This window comes from Palaemon carinicauda, chromosome 31, assembly GCF_036898095.1.
Source record: "Palaemon carinicauda isolate YSFRI2023 chromosome 31, ASM3689809v2, whole genome shotgun sequence".
Lineage (NCBI taxonomy): Eukaryota > Metazoa > Arthropoda > Malacostraca > Decapoda > Palaemonidae > Palaemon > Palaemon carinicauda.
This window is the reverse complement of record NC_090755.1, coordinates 26201368-26216367: the sequence shown is the minus strand read 5'-3', so window position 1 is coordinate 26216367 and position 15000 is coordinate 26201368. Positions and strand designations below refer to the sequence as shown.

The 15000-nt window shown below is 40.6% G+C and overlaps 1 protein-coding gene across 2 annotated transcripts in view; it reads left to right on the top strand.

Annotated features, from left to right (window-relative positions):
• LOC137624362 (tyrosine-protein phosphatase 10D-like) overlaps positions 1–15000 on the top strand; it is a 303867-nt gene that overhangs the window by 180384 nt on the left and 108483 nt on the right. For both annotated transcript variants that reach the window (XM_068355068.1, XM_068355067.1), the window contains exon 7: positions 527–711. In XM_068355068.1, the coding sequence (XP_068211169.1) occupies positions 527–711 (185 nt within the window). The remainder of the gene's footprint in view (positions 1–526; positions 712–15000) is intronic.

Sequence of the window (15000 nt, the reverse complement as noted above, 5' to 3'; positions counted from 1 at the left end):
AGTAACCATTCTGTTTATTTTCATTGCTTCCATCTTATCCTTTTATTATTGTTTATCATCTTTTCCTTCATTTTCTTTTCCATATCATCAACGTTTTGTCTGTCCTCGAAATTATGAACTCTCTTTCTTTTTTGTTTTTATTTTCTTTACAACTTTTTCGGTTTACTTTCATCAGCTTGACCTTTCTTCTAGTACTTTATATATAGAATTTTATTTTTGCCCTCTTACTGTCCTGTTACTATTTGCATCACCTCTGTATTTACTTCTTTTTATTATCTTCCCTTTTTTTCTTTCATTATATATATCCCCAATTCATACCCTCTTTTACTGTAATCATCTCTTTCTCTTACCTCCTTTCTATTTATCTATTCTTCGATTACATTACAGTTCTTTCTTGTTTTAATCATCTTAAACACATTCTCCTATCTCTTTTCCTTTTATTATATTTCCCTTCCATTTATTTTTCTTGTACATGATATCATCTTCCCCATAGTGTCCTAACTTGAGGTTTGTGTTTCTCTTGCAGGGAGTTCAACCGATACCAATTGAGCCTGGGCGTGAAGAAGAAAGTCACTCCGCTCATAGTCGACGGAGACGCCCCTCTAGAAGCCACCTTCGACGGACTCGAGCCGGGCAAGACCTACAACCTCTTCATCAAGACGGTTTCGGGAGCGGTCGCCTCCTGGCCCACCACGGGCAATGTCACACTAAGTAAGTTGCCTTGGTTTCATTACCTTTTGATGTTGGAAGGTGTATGTGTAAGAAGAATAAATGAAATGTTTACAATAATAGTTACTAACATCACAGGGGTAAAATGAAACCACTCAACAACTAATTGTCACAACAAAAACATTAATTTGTTCCAACACGAATACTTAGCTCGAATTACTTCCTTAGGAGAGTCACTTGGTGACCTCTTTCTCGACCATTTTTGGCGCCGATATCCCTCACCCCGTTCTCCATACAGGCCTACCCCCGCCGCCACAGAACGCGCCCCGAGGGCAGGATTAGGTCAGGTCACTGCCTCTCTGGGCCATTCTCCTCATTCAGTCCTTGGTCGTGAGATGCTCAACATCTCACTCCCAGTCTCTTATACTCGATCCTTTGTGCGCATTTAGTGTTCCACGTGTTCCCACCGTGGGGACTTGTGTTTTTTCGCAGTGTACTTCCCAAGTGTTCCTGTGCGTTCACTTTTCAACCGTGTCCTTACCCGGTGTTTAATTCATTTCCTTAGTGCTTGTGTCGTGCGTTGTGTGCGTTATGGAACAGTATTCCTTGATTTTCTTCAAGGAATTAATAGCTGAAAGGAAAACTTTTTACAAGAAATCATTCTTCCTCCCCTTATCCACGGTGTTGCCGTGTAGGGGCAGCTTATGTTACTCTTCAACCACGTGTCAGGACTACTGGTCCTGGAACGTAGTGCAGTGAGTGCACTTCGGCACTAAAAGGAAGAATACATCCAAAAGGCTCGTAGGAAGACGAGCCTCTCCTCGCCAACTTAATTCCCGATGCCTCGTCGAATAGAGATTCTTATACAGCCTTCTTCCCCTACCCAGAGTAGGGGACGAGGTAAGTCAGTTGCGGGGAAGTGCCCATTGCTCTTCCCCAAGAGTTTGAGTGGGTGCGGTATAACACCAAGAGGAAGTAGGCGACGAAGGGTTCGCCTAAGAAGACTAGCGCCGGGCGTCACGCCTGACAGAGCTTCCCTACCACCCTCTCCTACCCAGAGTAGGAGACGGGGTTGGTTTTTTTTTGTGAAGAAGATAACTCTTAAGAAGTAGTTCGAGGTAAGTACTACTTTCGAGAGTGTGTGGGGAGACGGAGTCCTGGTGCAAGCAGGCCACGTCGCCTCTGATGACCCCATGTGGGGGAAAATGTCTCTAATTATTCTCCAGTCTCTTAGCGTATTTTTCAGTCTCTTCTGCAGCCAAGGGCCTCGCCGAGAAGGAGCCTCCCAGGTCTGTCTTGCAGCGTTCCCCGGACCGACAACCCAGGGTTTTTTCTCACCACGAAGGCCATCCTCCAGACGCAGATATAACCCTCGCAGGGAGAAATGCGAGAAGGCCTCTTCAGGCAGGCGTAAGACCGCGAAGCCTCCGGTTCACCCCGACAACGGGCGTAACCGAGCTTCTTATGGGCAGCCTGGCCGAATCAGCACAGCTGATTCGGCCCTCGGACTTAAAAGGAACGGTTCCCTCCGTCGGGTCAGCCCACGGGAATCCGCGTCCGCGTCCCCCAGCCCGCCCGCAGGTGTAACCGGGCGTCTTTACGGGCAGCCTGGCCGAATCAGCACAGCTGGTTCGGCCCTCGGACTTAAAAGGAACGGTTCCCTCCGTCGGGTCAGCCCACGGGGATCCGCGTCCGCGTCCCCCAGCCCGCCCGCAGGTGTAACCGGGCTTCTTTACGGGCAGCCTGGCCGAATCAGCACAGCTGGTTTGGCCCTCGGACTTAAAAGGAACGGTTCCCTCCGTTGGGTCAGCCCACGAGGATCCGCGTCCGCGTCCCCCGGAGAGAATACACGAACAGTAGTCCTCGACGGTACGGCGTTGCCGGTTCTGACCCCGAACCTGGTGCGGAGCTCCCCGCCGGGGAAACCGGTACCACCGCAAGGGAGTGCCTGGTATTCCAGAACCGAAGCGACCGGGGAATGCCCGGTGACCCGGCGCCTCGAGATCAAGCGGTAGGAAGGACTCTACAGGTAAGCGTAAGTCCCCGAAGCCTCCGGTTAACCCCGCCCAGCGGGGGAAACGCGCTTCTGGTCGGGCGGCCTGGCCGAACCAGCCCGGCTGGTGTGGCCTTCGGGTCAGAAGGAACGGTTCCCGCTGTCGGGCCAGCCCACGGGAACCGCATCCTCGGCACCCAGAGCCTTGGGCCGACGGGAGTCCCCGCTGAACCAGCGTTGCTTGCGGTAACCCAGGCCCCTGGTGCGGACGTCCCCGCAGGTGAAATCCAGGTCCTCGGATGACGGAGAAGAGCGCTCCCTGACGGAGGACTCCGTCTATAGGAGAGTGGTTAGCCTTTACAGAAGACACCACAGGTACCGGAACCTGCAGCTACGGATGTAGGTTCCAGGAAGTCAAGCCTTTTTGAGGATCATGCAGACTCCTTACAACCTAAGACGTCCCTAGCACTTCCTCTAACCCGAGGTCTAGTCCTAGAGCAGGATTATGTCGGCAAGGTAGTGGCCAACACTGCCGGGGTCCCCCAACCTTTAAGGGGGGTCAGCAGGACATCCTTAGTCAAGGCGTTTTCAGACAGTAGAGCCTCTTCAGTCCCAGTCTGGTTCTCGCCAGCAGGAGCCTCCATGATGGAGAAAATGTCGAGGGACTTAGCAAACGTCCCCTCTTGGCTGGACTGGTGGGCTTACTCTTTGGGAGGTGTACAAGCCTCCTTTGACCCCGAGGACCCTGTCCAGCAAGGCCTTCAACCCTTAGGTTAGGGACATATCAGTCTCTCACACTAACAGCTAACTGGGTGTTCTGGAAGCGAAACACTGTTCTGGCGTAAGTGTCTTGGAAGGCACCAGACAGGGGGACGCGACCCATTCGCAGCTTTCCCTTGGGGGGAGAATCTCTGTTTCCTCGGAAGGAACTAGAAACCATAATGGAGAAGGTCTTGAAATAGAAGGAGGCTAACGTCCCCAGACCTACGACTCCTAGGAGACCACCCTAGAAGAGATCTGTCTCGGATAGTGCCGCGACACCCCAAGCATCTACCAGCACTACGAGGAGAGAAGCCCCCTCTTCCTCCTGGTCCGCAACGCCTCAGCCCCTCCACAGGGGAGCTCCAGAGCCTTCTAGCTCCTTCAGGTCGGGTTACCCCGCCTCTAGGGGAGACAGGTCAGGCCGCCCCTCTAGAAGAAGGGAAGAGTGGGAGGCTCCCTATCCCCACCCAACCCTCGGGTTGGAGGATGACTCAGGCGTCATTGGCAAGCATGGAGGGCTCAAGGAGCGGAACCTTGGACAGTGTCCTTACTAAAGAAGGGCTACAGACTTCCATTCCTAACGGAACCACCCACGCCTTTTCCGGCCAACCGGATAGATGGCTAGATCCTAAAGACCCGTTAAAGAGGACCGCCCTTCAAGAGGAGGTGTTGTCCATGCTAGAGAAGGGTACCATGGAAGAAGTTCTTCTCCCAGGGCCAGGTGTCTACAGTCGCCTATTCCTGGCAGAAAAAGCGACCGGGGGGGGGGGGGTGGAGACCGGTTATAGATCTGTCAGCTCTCAACAGGTTCGTCAAGATGACGGACTTCTAAATGGACACGCAGAATTCGGTCCTGCTGTCCTTGAGGGAGAAAGATTTTAGAATACCATCGACCCCAAGGACGCATACTTCCAGATTCCGGTCCACACCTCGGGTCGGAGGTTCCTCTGGGTGAAATAGGGTTCCCAGTTCCTGCAATTCAGGACCCCCTTTTTCTTTGGTCTGTCAACAACGCCCAAAGTGTTCGTGAGAGTCCCCACGGCTGTCGCAGGGGGGGCGCACGAACGAGGCATACGCCTTAGCAGATACCTGGACGGCTGGTGGCTTCTTCCCGCCTCAAAGGTCCTCTTGGAGGAACAAGGGAGAAGTCTCCTCCAGTTTGGCAAGGATCTGGGGAACTGAATCAACCCGAAGTAGCCAAATCTATCCCCTTCCACCGGAATGAACTACTGGGGAATAACATTAGACCTTTTTTCGGGGAGAATTTTTCCCTTCGGAGAATAAGATATGAAACCTCAGGCTCATTAGTCAGCCGTTCCTACTGTTCACAGACGCCTCCAACCAGAGATGGGGAGCCCTTCCCCTCGACGAAGCGGCACGAGAGACCTGGTTGGAAGGGGAGAGAGACAACTCCACACAATGTCCTGGAGTTGGAAGTAGTCCAGAAGGCGTGCCTACACTTCGCAAGTCTGCTAAAGGGGAACTCCGTGGCGTGGGTGAGCGACAACACCACGGTAGTGGCATACATAAACAAGCAGGGTACTTGTAATCGAAGGAGTTAGGTGATCTCACCATAGAGAATCTAGACTGAGTGATAGGGAATCAAGGTGTGATGTTAGCAAGCTTCTTTCCCGGAAAGTAAAACGTTCTGGCCGACGGCCTCAGCAGAATGGGCCACATAGTAGGGACAAAATGGTCCCTTCTCCCAGGAATAGCCAAGCTCATCATTCAACGCTGGGGTTCCCCGGTGGTTGACCGCCTTGCAACAACCTCAACGCCCAACTCCCAGTCTATTGCCCCCCTGTACCAGACCCGAAAGCTTCCTTAGAAGATTCTTTTCAGCACAGGTGGGACAATCTGGATGTGTACGTTTTTTCCTCCTTTTCACGCTGATAAGACATGGGCTCAGCAGAATAAAGGTGGCTCGAAGCCTACAGATGACTTTGGTAGCGCCCTGGTGGCTAGACAGAGAGAGTAGTTCGCGGACCTAAAAGACCTATCGAGTCAACCGCCGTGGCCTCTGTCCGTCAGGTCAGACCTTCTGCACCAGCCTCACTTTCTCAAGCTCCTCGGCAGGCCTCTCTCCCTACGTCTTCACGACTGAAGACTAAGAGCTGCTCCTGAAGAAAGAAAGATATTCTTCCTCCACGGCTAAGAGAATGTCTCTATTCCTAAGAAGTCGCCACCCCGCGGTCTTCCAGACAAAATGGACCTCCGTCGCGAAGTGGTGCGCTGAGAGGTACATTAGACCTCTTAAGGCCTCTGTCCCAGACATGGCAGTTTTTCCTGGTGTTTCTCAAGGACAAAGTGGAGAGGTCAATCCCAGCCATAAAAAGGGGTTCGGGCTGCCTTAGGCCAAGTCTTCCTCCGGAAGGGCATCGTCCTGGGGGCCTCGAGACACATAGCGATGCTTGTCAAAAGCTTCGAGCAGTCTTACCCCCCTCAGGAGGGAAAGGTGCCCCAGTGGGACTTAGGCAAGGTCCGGAAGATGATGTGTCACTCCCACTTTGAACACTTGAAAGATATCGTGAACAAAGATCTCACCCTCAAGGCCGTCTTCTCGCTAGCCTTGGCTTCCGATAAGAGAGTGGGAGAGATACATGGTTTGTCATTCGTCTTCTCTCACTCCGACCAGGTATCAGGAACCTCTTCGTTTCCACAGGTGTTAATAGGAAGCAAGTTTCCGAGAACACCAGTTCTTGCTGGCTGAGACAAGGCATCGCTAGAACCTATGAAGAGGGTAAAATGGCAGTGCCAGGCACTCCCCGGACCCATGACATCAGGGGTCTGAGCACCCCCTTGCCCTTTGAGAGAAACATGGCGGTGAGGCAGATCCTACAGACAGGTACTTGGTCGCACCATTCAAACTTTACTGCCCCCTACCTCAAGGGTTATTCAAGGAAATCCTTGGACGGGCTCTCCATTGGGACAGTCATAGCCGCCCTCCGGGCTGTGTAGCGGTAAGGCCAGAGGCTGTACCCAACAATGAACACATTCTTCGCGACTACATCCGGAGAAAATCGTCAGAAGAATTTTTAAGAGGTAAAATCTTAGATAATAGCGTAAGGTGGCGCAGTTACCCTCACTCCCGTACTCTGATAGGCCCCCGCATTCCATAGCCCTCTAGGCCCTACGTGCCTAGTCAAGTGTCAGAATAGCACTCCCCGCCTCCTAAAGTATAAGTCTCCTAAGGAAGTAATTCGAGGTAAGTATTCGTGTTGGAACAAATCAAAAATTTTAAGTAATTTTTATTTTTCCTAACATACTTACCGAGAATTACTTCCGGGTAATGGCCCTCCCTTCCGTCCCCGAGTGCCATCCTTCCATTGCCAAGTTGGGCTATACAGCGGACTGAATGAGGAGAATTGCCCAGAGAGGCAGTGACCTGACCTAATCCTGCCCTCGGGGCGCATTCTGTGGTGGCGGGGGTAGGCCTGTATGGAGAACGGGGTGAGGGATATCGGCGCCAAAAATGGTCGAGAAAGAGGTCACCAAGTGACTCTCCTAAGGAAGTAATTCTCGGTAAGTATGTTAGGAAAAATAAAAATTACTTAAAATTTTTGATATATATAGCCACATCTGTAATTATTTGTTTTTTGAAAAGGAAGGGGCTTGGTCCATTCGAAAGCTAAGAATAAATTTCCTCTTTCGTAAATATGAGTTTATTTGATTTGTCATGTATACACGGAAAATGTGTATTTTATTGTAAGAACAATGTATCAAGAACAGAGGAACTGACCTAGATGACCGACTGTTCTCTCTCTCTCTCTCTCTCTCTCTCTCTCTCTCTCTCTCTCTCTCTCTCTCTCTCTCTCTCTCTCTCTCTCTCAGGATTAAAAAACTTAATGACAGATGGGTTTTGTTCTCTACGTTGCTTTAAAATCTTGTCTTCAGAACATGTGTTGAGTTGTGATTTTTTTCAAACGAAAGAAAGAACTTGAGTTTTAATTTATTGCATGATTTTATAATCCTGCATTCTAGAATTGGATTCAATCTCCTGTTTTATTTCTTAATTTGATAGTATGAATGAAGCATCCTGAAACCAATGATTTTACAATGAAGTATTCTAATTTTCATTTAAAGTAACCCTACTGCAATAAATATGAAATTGGTTATATGACAATATTTTTCTTGTGACAATAAGTAGTTGAGTGGTTCAATTTTCCGTTTGATAAATTCTTACGATGATGTGCCTCTCTTGACAAAGACTTTAAGGTTTGTCTTATTTTAGTTTTCTCTCGCTTCATATTAATATTATCTAATAACGTCAAGTCATCTTGGTAAAATTTCCATTCCAGTGTTTGTTTTTATTCGTATTTTATTACTTATTTTGGGATATTTATAACTATGACAAACAGATGGAGAAATGCTCCCAATATACAATCGATTGTAAGATGTGCGTGATATTATAAGACTTGTGTACGCGACCCTTCGTAATAGTGGCTAATTATTTAGATAGATATGCGCACACATTGATATTAACACTTACCACCCCCCTCCACCTTTCTTAACTACAACACGGCAGTTTGGGCAATTTGTATATATTTATTTATATAGATATTGATATATATATATATATATATATATATATATATATATATATATATATATATATATATATATATATATATATATATATATATATATAAGCCGTTTTCATTTTATAAGCTTAATAATCACAAGAAACATAAAGACATTACAACGATAGATCTCTCTAAGCACATAGCCCCCCCCCGCCCCCCCCCCCCCACCTCTACTTCCACCTCCCCTTCCACCAGAGCCGTCATCCTGGATTCAAGAAAAACGACCGATTATCTTATCTCTCTTAATGAACGTCGTGGGAAAAGGTTGTACAGAGACCGTGACAGGGCATCGAATCTCACATCCGTGAGAATTCGAATCCACGAGTCTCTCTCTCTCTCTCTCTCTCTCTCTCTCTCTCTCTCTCTCTCTCTCTCTCTCTCTCTCTCTCTCCTGCGGTATGACGGTATGTGGCTGCAATTTGATTTTTGCTATCTTAATTGTATGTATATCACCCGATTTTCCTAATTAGGTAGTTGAATCGGTCTTACTTGAAAAGTTCAAAGTTGCAGCGATGTTTTTATGTTGAACAGGCTGATATAAGTCTTTTTTTTTATAGTTTAAATATGAATGATATGTTTCAAGTTGTTACTGTTCTTCAAATATTTTATTTTAAATGATCGTTACCTATCATATAGTTTATTATATTTTTGTATTTCTTTTCCTCACTGGGCTATTTTCCCTGTTGAAGCCCCTGGGCTTATATCATCCTGCTTTTACAAGTAGGGTTGTAGCTCAGCTAGCATTGTTAATAATGATAATAATAATAATAATAATAATAATAATAATAATTAGCAGCCGTTTCGTGGACGTTATTGTATATGTATTATTGGGTTCATTTTGTTATATCTTCTATTTGCATGTAAAGTGTACATTTTGTATCTGGGTGACAAGTTCTGAATTACAGAATGTATCTTGGCTGTTGCACAAAAATATTTATCATTTATTTGTGGGTGCTGTTTTTTGCTGCCCACGGGAGCCACTATGATGATTCTTAACATCCGTATAAAAAGCGTATTTGCATATATAAGCAATTGGTTTATTCCTTTCCATCTACGTCACCGTTTTAGGCAGTTACTACAGAATTAAACTTAGTCTCTTATTGTTGTGTCATTCTTGTTTTCATGATTACAAAAATTCACAGAATTTTCTCTTGTTTTTTTGCTTCCCTCCATTTTTTTTTTTAGGGGGGGGGGGGTGGAATCTACTGCACGCTTCCAGGCCTGGCTCGGAGATAACAGAGAAGGGAGATCAAATAACAGTGATAGATCTAATATTAAACATTTTGTTCATTCATGTATTTGTCACGAGGCCACTAAGGTAATTTTCATGGACTTAGGAAGTGTTGAATTTGTGCTGAGAGAGAGAGAGAGAGAGAGAGAGAGAGAGAGAGAGAGAGAGAGAGAGAGAGAGAGAGAGAGGAGTTTTCACTGGTGGGTCCTTCAGCCTTTCCCCAAGTCACTGTCTGTTAATCTCAAGTGATCTTTTCATTTGCATATTTCAGTCAAGTAGACATAGGTTTCTACAGCTTCAGTCAGTACTTTTTTTTTACCTGCTCTTCTGATCTCTTCCTCCTCATTATTATTATTGTTATTATTATTATTATTATTATTATTTATTTATTTATTGTTATTATTGTTACTTTTATTATTATTATTATTATTATTATTATTATTATTATTATTATTTAATATTGTTATTTATTGTTATTATTATTTTATTGATATTATTGTTGTTAATTATTATTATTACTACTACTATTATTATTATTATTATTATTATTATTATTTATTACTATTATTATTATTTATTATTTATTCTTTATTCTTTATTAATATTTGTTATTATTGTTTATTATTGAGCATTAATATTTTGTTATTGATTATTGATTATTAATTTTTAATCATTTATTAGTTATTATTTTTTAATATTATTTTTTTTATTAACCAGACAATATTTTTCTCATGTTTCAGTAAAAATTTTATAATATTATGAGACACGTGCTTTAAGCTTACGGCCATTTTTTTTTTTTTTTTCCAGCCTTGAAATCGACGTAATTATACAAATCCCCTCCTTCCTAGTTGTCATGATTACTTTACCTTTAATGCAAAGACAATTTGATTCAACCCTTCTAAATAAGAACATTTTGAAACCTTCTTGGAAAACAGATTGATGAAACATTCTAATGACCCGTTATGGCTAATGCTCCTAATAATTTGGTTTGTATGAGATAATATAATTTGGCATAAGATTGCATTGGCCGAACCCTTCTATGGGCTGTTTTTCTTTATTTGTTTGTAGTTATTTATGAAATTCTTAATCCTTATACATTCCTTATTTTAGTGTCCGTGAAACTCGTTTTTTCTTAAATTCTCCTTGCCTCTCTCTCTCTCTCTCTCTCTCTCTCTCTCTCTCTCTCTCTCTCTCTCTCTCTCTCTCTCTCTCTCTCTCTCTCTCTCTCTCTCTCTCTCTCTCTCAAAGATGAACTACATTTTCGCACACGATATCGTTTGGAATTAGTTTTGCAAGTTGGTAAATGAAGTTTCCTGTCGGAACAGTTATTTATTGTCCCGCCGTGAGATTTATGACTTTGTATCTTTGAGTGTTGTTATTCGACGTTACAGATTTCCATTAAATTTATATATATATATATATATATATATATATATATATATATATATATATATATATATATATATATATATATGTCTGTGTGTATATATGTATATACATATATATATATATGTATATATATATATATATATATATATATATATATATATATATATATATATATATATATATATATATATATATTCAGGCACTTGGTCTTTATAATAAAGGGAGATTATTATTGATGATATCATCTTCACAAGCTCTTGACAAGGAGTAAATATTATTTTTTTAATGAACCAGTTATTTTGATTTAACTGTTTTATATGACTAACTGATATTAGCCCTGATGAGAGGTTTTAAATGCCTTTATTGATCTAATTCCTACTTTCACATAACTTTAATTCTGATTCATGTTTTTATTCCTCGAGATTTGTAGTCACTTGCAGTTATTTTCAATGTTTTCTTCTCTTCCTTTTATTATTGTTTAACATCTTCTTTTCCTCAGTTTTCTTTTCTATCTCATAAACTTTTTGTCTGTCCTTTAAATTCTTTACTCTCTTTTCTCTTTTATTTTCATTTTCTTAAAACTTTTTTCGTTTTGCTTTTGTTAACTTAACCCTTCCTCTATTACTTTTTGTACAGAATTTGACCTTTTCGTATGGCTCTCCGGTATCCAGATCTTCTTAATACAGTAATTAAAGAAACCTCTTGAAGGTTTGATGCCTTGCAAAACCAACCCGACACTTGGATGGTAATCTAGTCAACGAATCTTTAATTAGCAGTATTCTCTCTCTCTCTCTCTCTCTCTCTCTCTCTCTCTCTCTCTCTCTCTCCTTTTTTTTCTTCTTACAGAGACCGTAACCACAATCGTTTTTGTCAAAACTAGTTTCCGGTATTTTTTTCCCATTAAGTAACACGTTTTAGAAACCTTTTCCATAACACCTTAAGGTTGTACAGTATATCTAGCCAATGCCTTCGGTTCAGGAATTGCCAGAAACATAAAAAATTAGAGTTCTTTTTTTTAGTTTTATATCACTTTTTTTTTAAATTAGGCTTCTGTTTGTAGTCTTTTATTACTTATTTATAAGATTTATTTTGTTTATAGTTTTATACCACTTATTTTGAAGAATGTTTCTTTTTATATTCTTTTATTACTTCTTTTCAAGAATGTTTCTTTTTATATTCTTTTATCACTTATTTTGATGATTAGGTTTCTGTTTGCAGTCTTTTTTTTCACTTCTTTTGAAAATTTATTTTCTCTATATTTTTAGTGAATTAATTTTCTATTTATGGTTTTTATAATTATCTTTAAAAATGATCAGGCTATTTTTTATTGTCCTTTATCACTCATTATGAAGATTTCGTTTCTGTTTATATTTTATGGCATTTTATCACTTAATTTAAAGAATGTTATCACTTATCTTCAATACTTGTTTTTGTTTGTAGACTTTTATCCTCTAATTTGAATTTTTTTTTTTTATTTTATTTGTTTATTTATTATTTTGCTTATTTCAAAAGTTAGATTTATGTTTGTCGTCTTTTATCGTTTTTTATCAGTCATATTGAAGGTTGGTTTTTTCTTTTCAGGGCTGAGTCTTTAATCACTTTATATATTATTTTTTTTCTATTTATAATTATTTTGAAGATTTTTTTTTTTTCATTTATTTTCTTCTTTAGATAATTTTGGAAATTGGTTGTGTTCATAGCCTTTAATCAATCATATGGAAGATTAGGTTTCTGTTTATAGTCTTTTATGACTTATTGTAAAAATAAGACTTCTGTTTATAGTCTTTCATTAGGTATTGTGAAGATAGTTATCTCTTTGCGGCATTTTTATGACTTATTTTGAAGATTAGGTTTATTTTATAACCTTTTATCTCTAATTCAGAAGATTAAATTCTAATACCAGTTATTTTGAGGAGGATTTTTATTTCAATATTGTCTTTCATCACTTATTTGGAGGATTTTGTTTCTTTTCATTGTGTCTAAGTTACTTTGGAAATTGCTTCATTCCAGTCTTTTATCTTTCATTTTGAAATTTGATTTCTGTTTATAGTCTGGTAAGAATTGCTCACATAATTATTAAGGGAATCTTTAATGGGACAAAGAAGAAAAAGCATATACCCCTCAAAAAGAGAGATGGATCTGTTATAACAACCGAAGATAAAGAAAGGCAACGTTGGACGGAACACTTTAGTGAGGTCATGAATAGGAAAAATGAAGGGAATAATTTGATTGATATACCTGAAGCTGAGGAAGACCTTGATGTGCCCTTGAAGGAATTCAGTGTTTTTGAAGTCGGAGCTATCATTAAAAAATTCAGGCGATGGAAAGCCCCTGGATACGGTGAAATAACTGCTGAGATGATATTGGCCAAAAATGAAGTGATTCCCAGAAACCTTCAAGATTATTTTGTAGAATGTGGCATGAAGAGGTAAAAACTGATGAATGGGAGCTAGGAGTGTTGGTGAAAATGGGGAAAAAAAAAATTGAAATTAACTTGATTACAAAAATTATAGAAACATCACACATACGTCAGTAGTCATGAAAATATATAGTATGCTCATTCTAAAGAGACTAGAGAGAAAAATTGATGAAAAGCTGAGAGATGAACAAGCAAGATTTTGGAAAGTTAGAAGTTGTACTGAGCAAATTTTCATTTTGATACATGTTGTACAGCAATGTGTAGAATATAGAAATTCACTTTTGATGGCATTTGTGGACTATGAAAAAACCTTTGATTGTGTGCACCAGACAATTTAGGCGAGAGTCTTGCGTTATTATGGAGTTCCTCTTAAATATGTAAATTTGATTAAATATGTTCATGAGCATAGAAAGTGCAAAGTTTATGTTAGCAGAGGCCTATCAAATGAATTTCCAGTGAACAGTGGAGTACTCCAAGTGAATGTGTTATCACCTATGTTGTTTATCCTCGTGAATTTTGCAATGCATAGAACAGTTGGGGACTAGATTAATAACAGGAAATTAGCTGACCTAGAGTATGCTGATTACGCTGTCCTTATTAGCTGAACACCATAGGACTTGCAAAGTTTTCTTATCAGAATGCGTGAAATATCACATGAGGTTGGGCTGAAGATAAATAGAAGAAAGACAGAGATAATGAGAAGGGAAGATACAATGGAAGATGAAATATCAATGGAAGGAGAAAGGATTAATGAGGTGGAATCATTCAAACATTTAGGAACTATGATCTCTATTACAGAATCTTTAGAATTTGGGTTTAATGAAAGATTGAAAAAAGCTAATCAGACATTGGCTAGGTTAAGTGAAATCTGGAAATCAAATTGCCTGAAATTACATACTAAAAATCAGGCTTATATATCAGTTTTTTTAAGATCGGTGTTACTGTATGGATATGAGTCTTGGTATGACAATGAAACAATGCCCAACAGATTTTGTAGATTGGAAAACTAAACCATGAGAAGAATATTGGGAGTGAAATGGCAGGACAGGATTAGAAATGAAACTATAAGAGAGATTACTCGAGTACCATATGTGGAGGCGGTCATGGTGAGGAGTAGATGGAGATGGTTTGGGCATGCTCTTTGCACTCCCCAAGAGAGATTAGTTCACCAAACTATCAACTGGGCTCCACAAGGCACTAGAAGAGTGGGAATACCCAGGCCTTCATGAAGCGTGAAGTAGGAGATGAAGAAAAGAGAAATATTTATTTAAAAGCTCAAGATAAGAGACGACTAGCGAAATCTAACCGAGGCCCTTTGCGTCAATAGGCGTAGGAGGAAACGATGATGATGATCATGACTACAGTCTTATATCAGTCATTTTGAAGATTAATTTTTCTTCATAGTCTTTTGTCATTTATTTTAAAGATTCGCTTTCTCTTTACAGTAATTTAACACTTATTTAGAATGTTTCCATTTGCAGTTTGATACCAGTTGGAAGATTTATCTTTTTAATATATTTATCACAAAGTTTTTAAGATTGTTTTTCTCTATATTCTTGATAAATTATTTTGAAGAATATGTTACTGGTTATAGTCTTTCATCCATCAATATGATGATTAAGTTTTATAAATTGTTATCACTCATTTTGAGATGGAGTTTCTGTTTAAGATATTTTATCAGTCATTATGATGATAAGTTTTCTCTCTATAGTCTTTTATCAACCCTTTTTAAGAATAGTTTTCTCTTTTTAGTCTTTTATCAGCATTGTTAAGATTAGTTTAATGTGTAGTCTTTTATCAACCTTTTTTTAAGAATAGTTTTCTCTTTGTAGTCTTTAATCAGCTCTTTTTAAGAATAGTTTTCTCTGTATAGTCTTCTATCAGTAATTTTGAAGGCTGAAACAGTTTTATACAATTGATAGATGGAACTGGGATACGAAGTAGCCAGTATTTA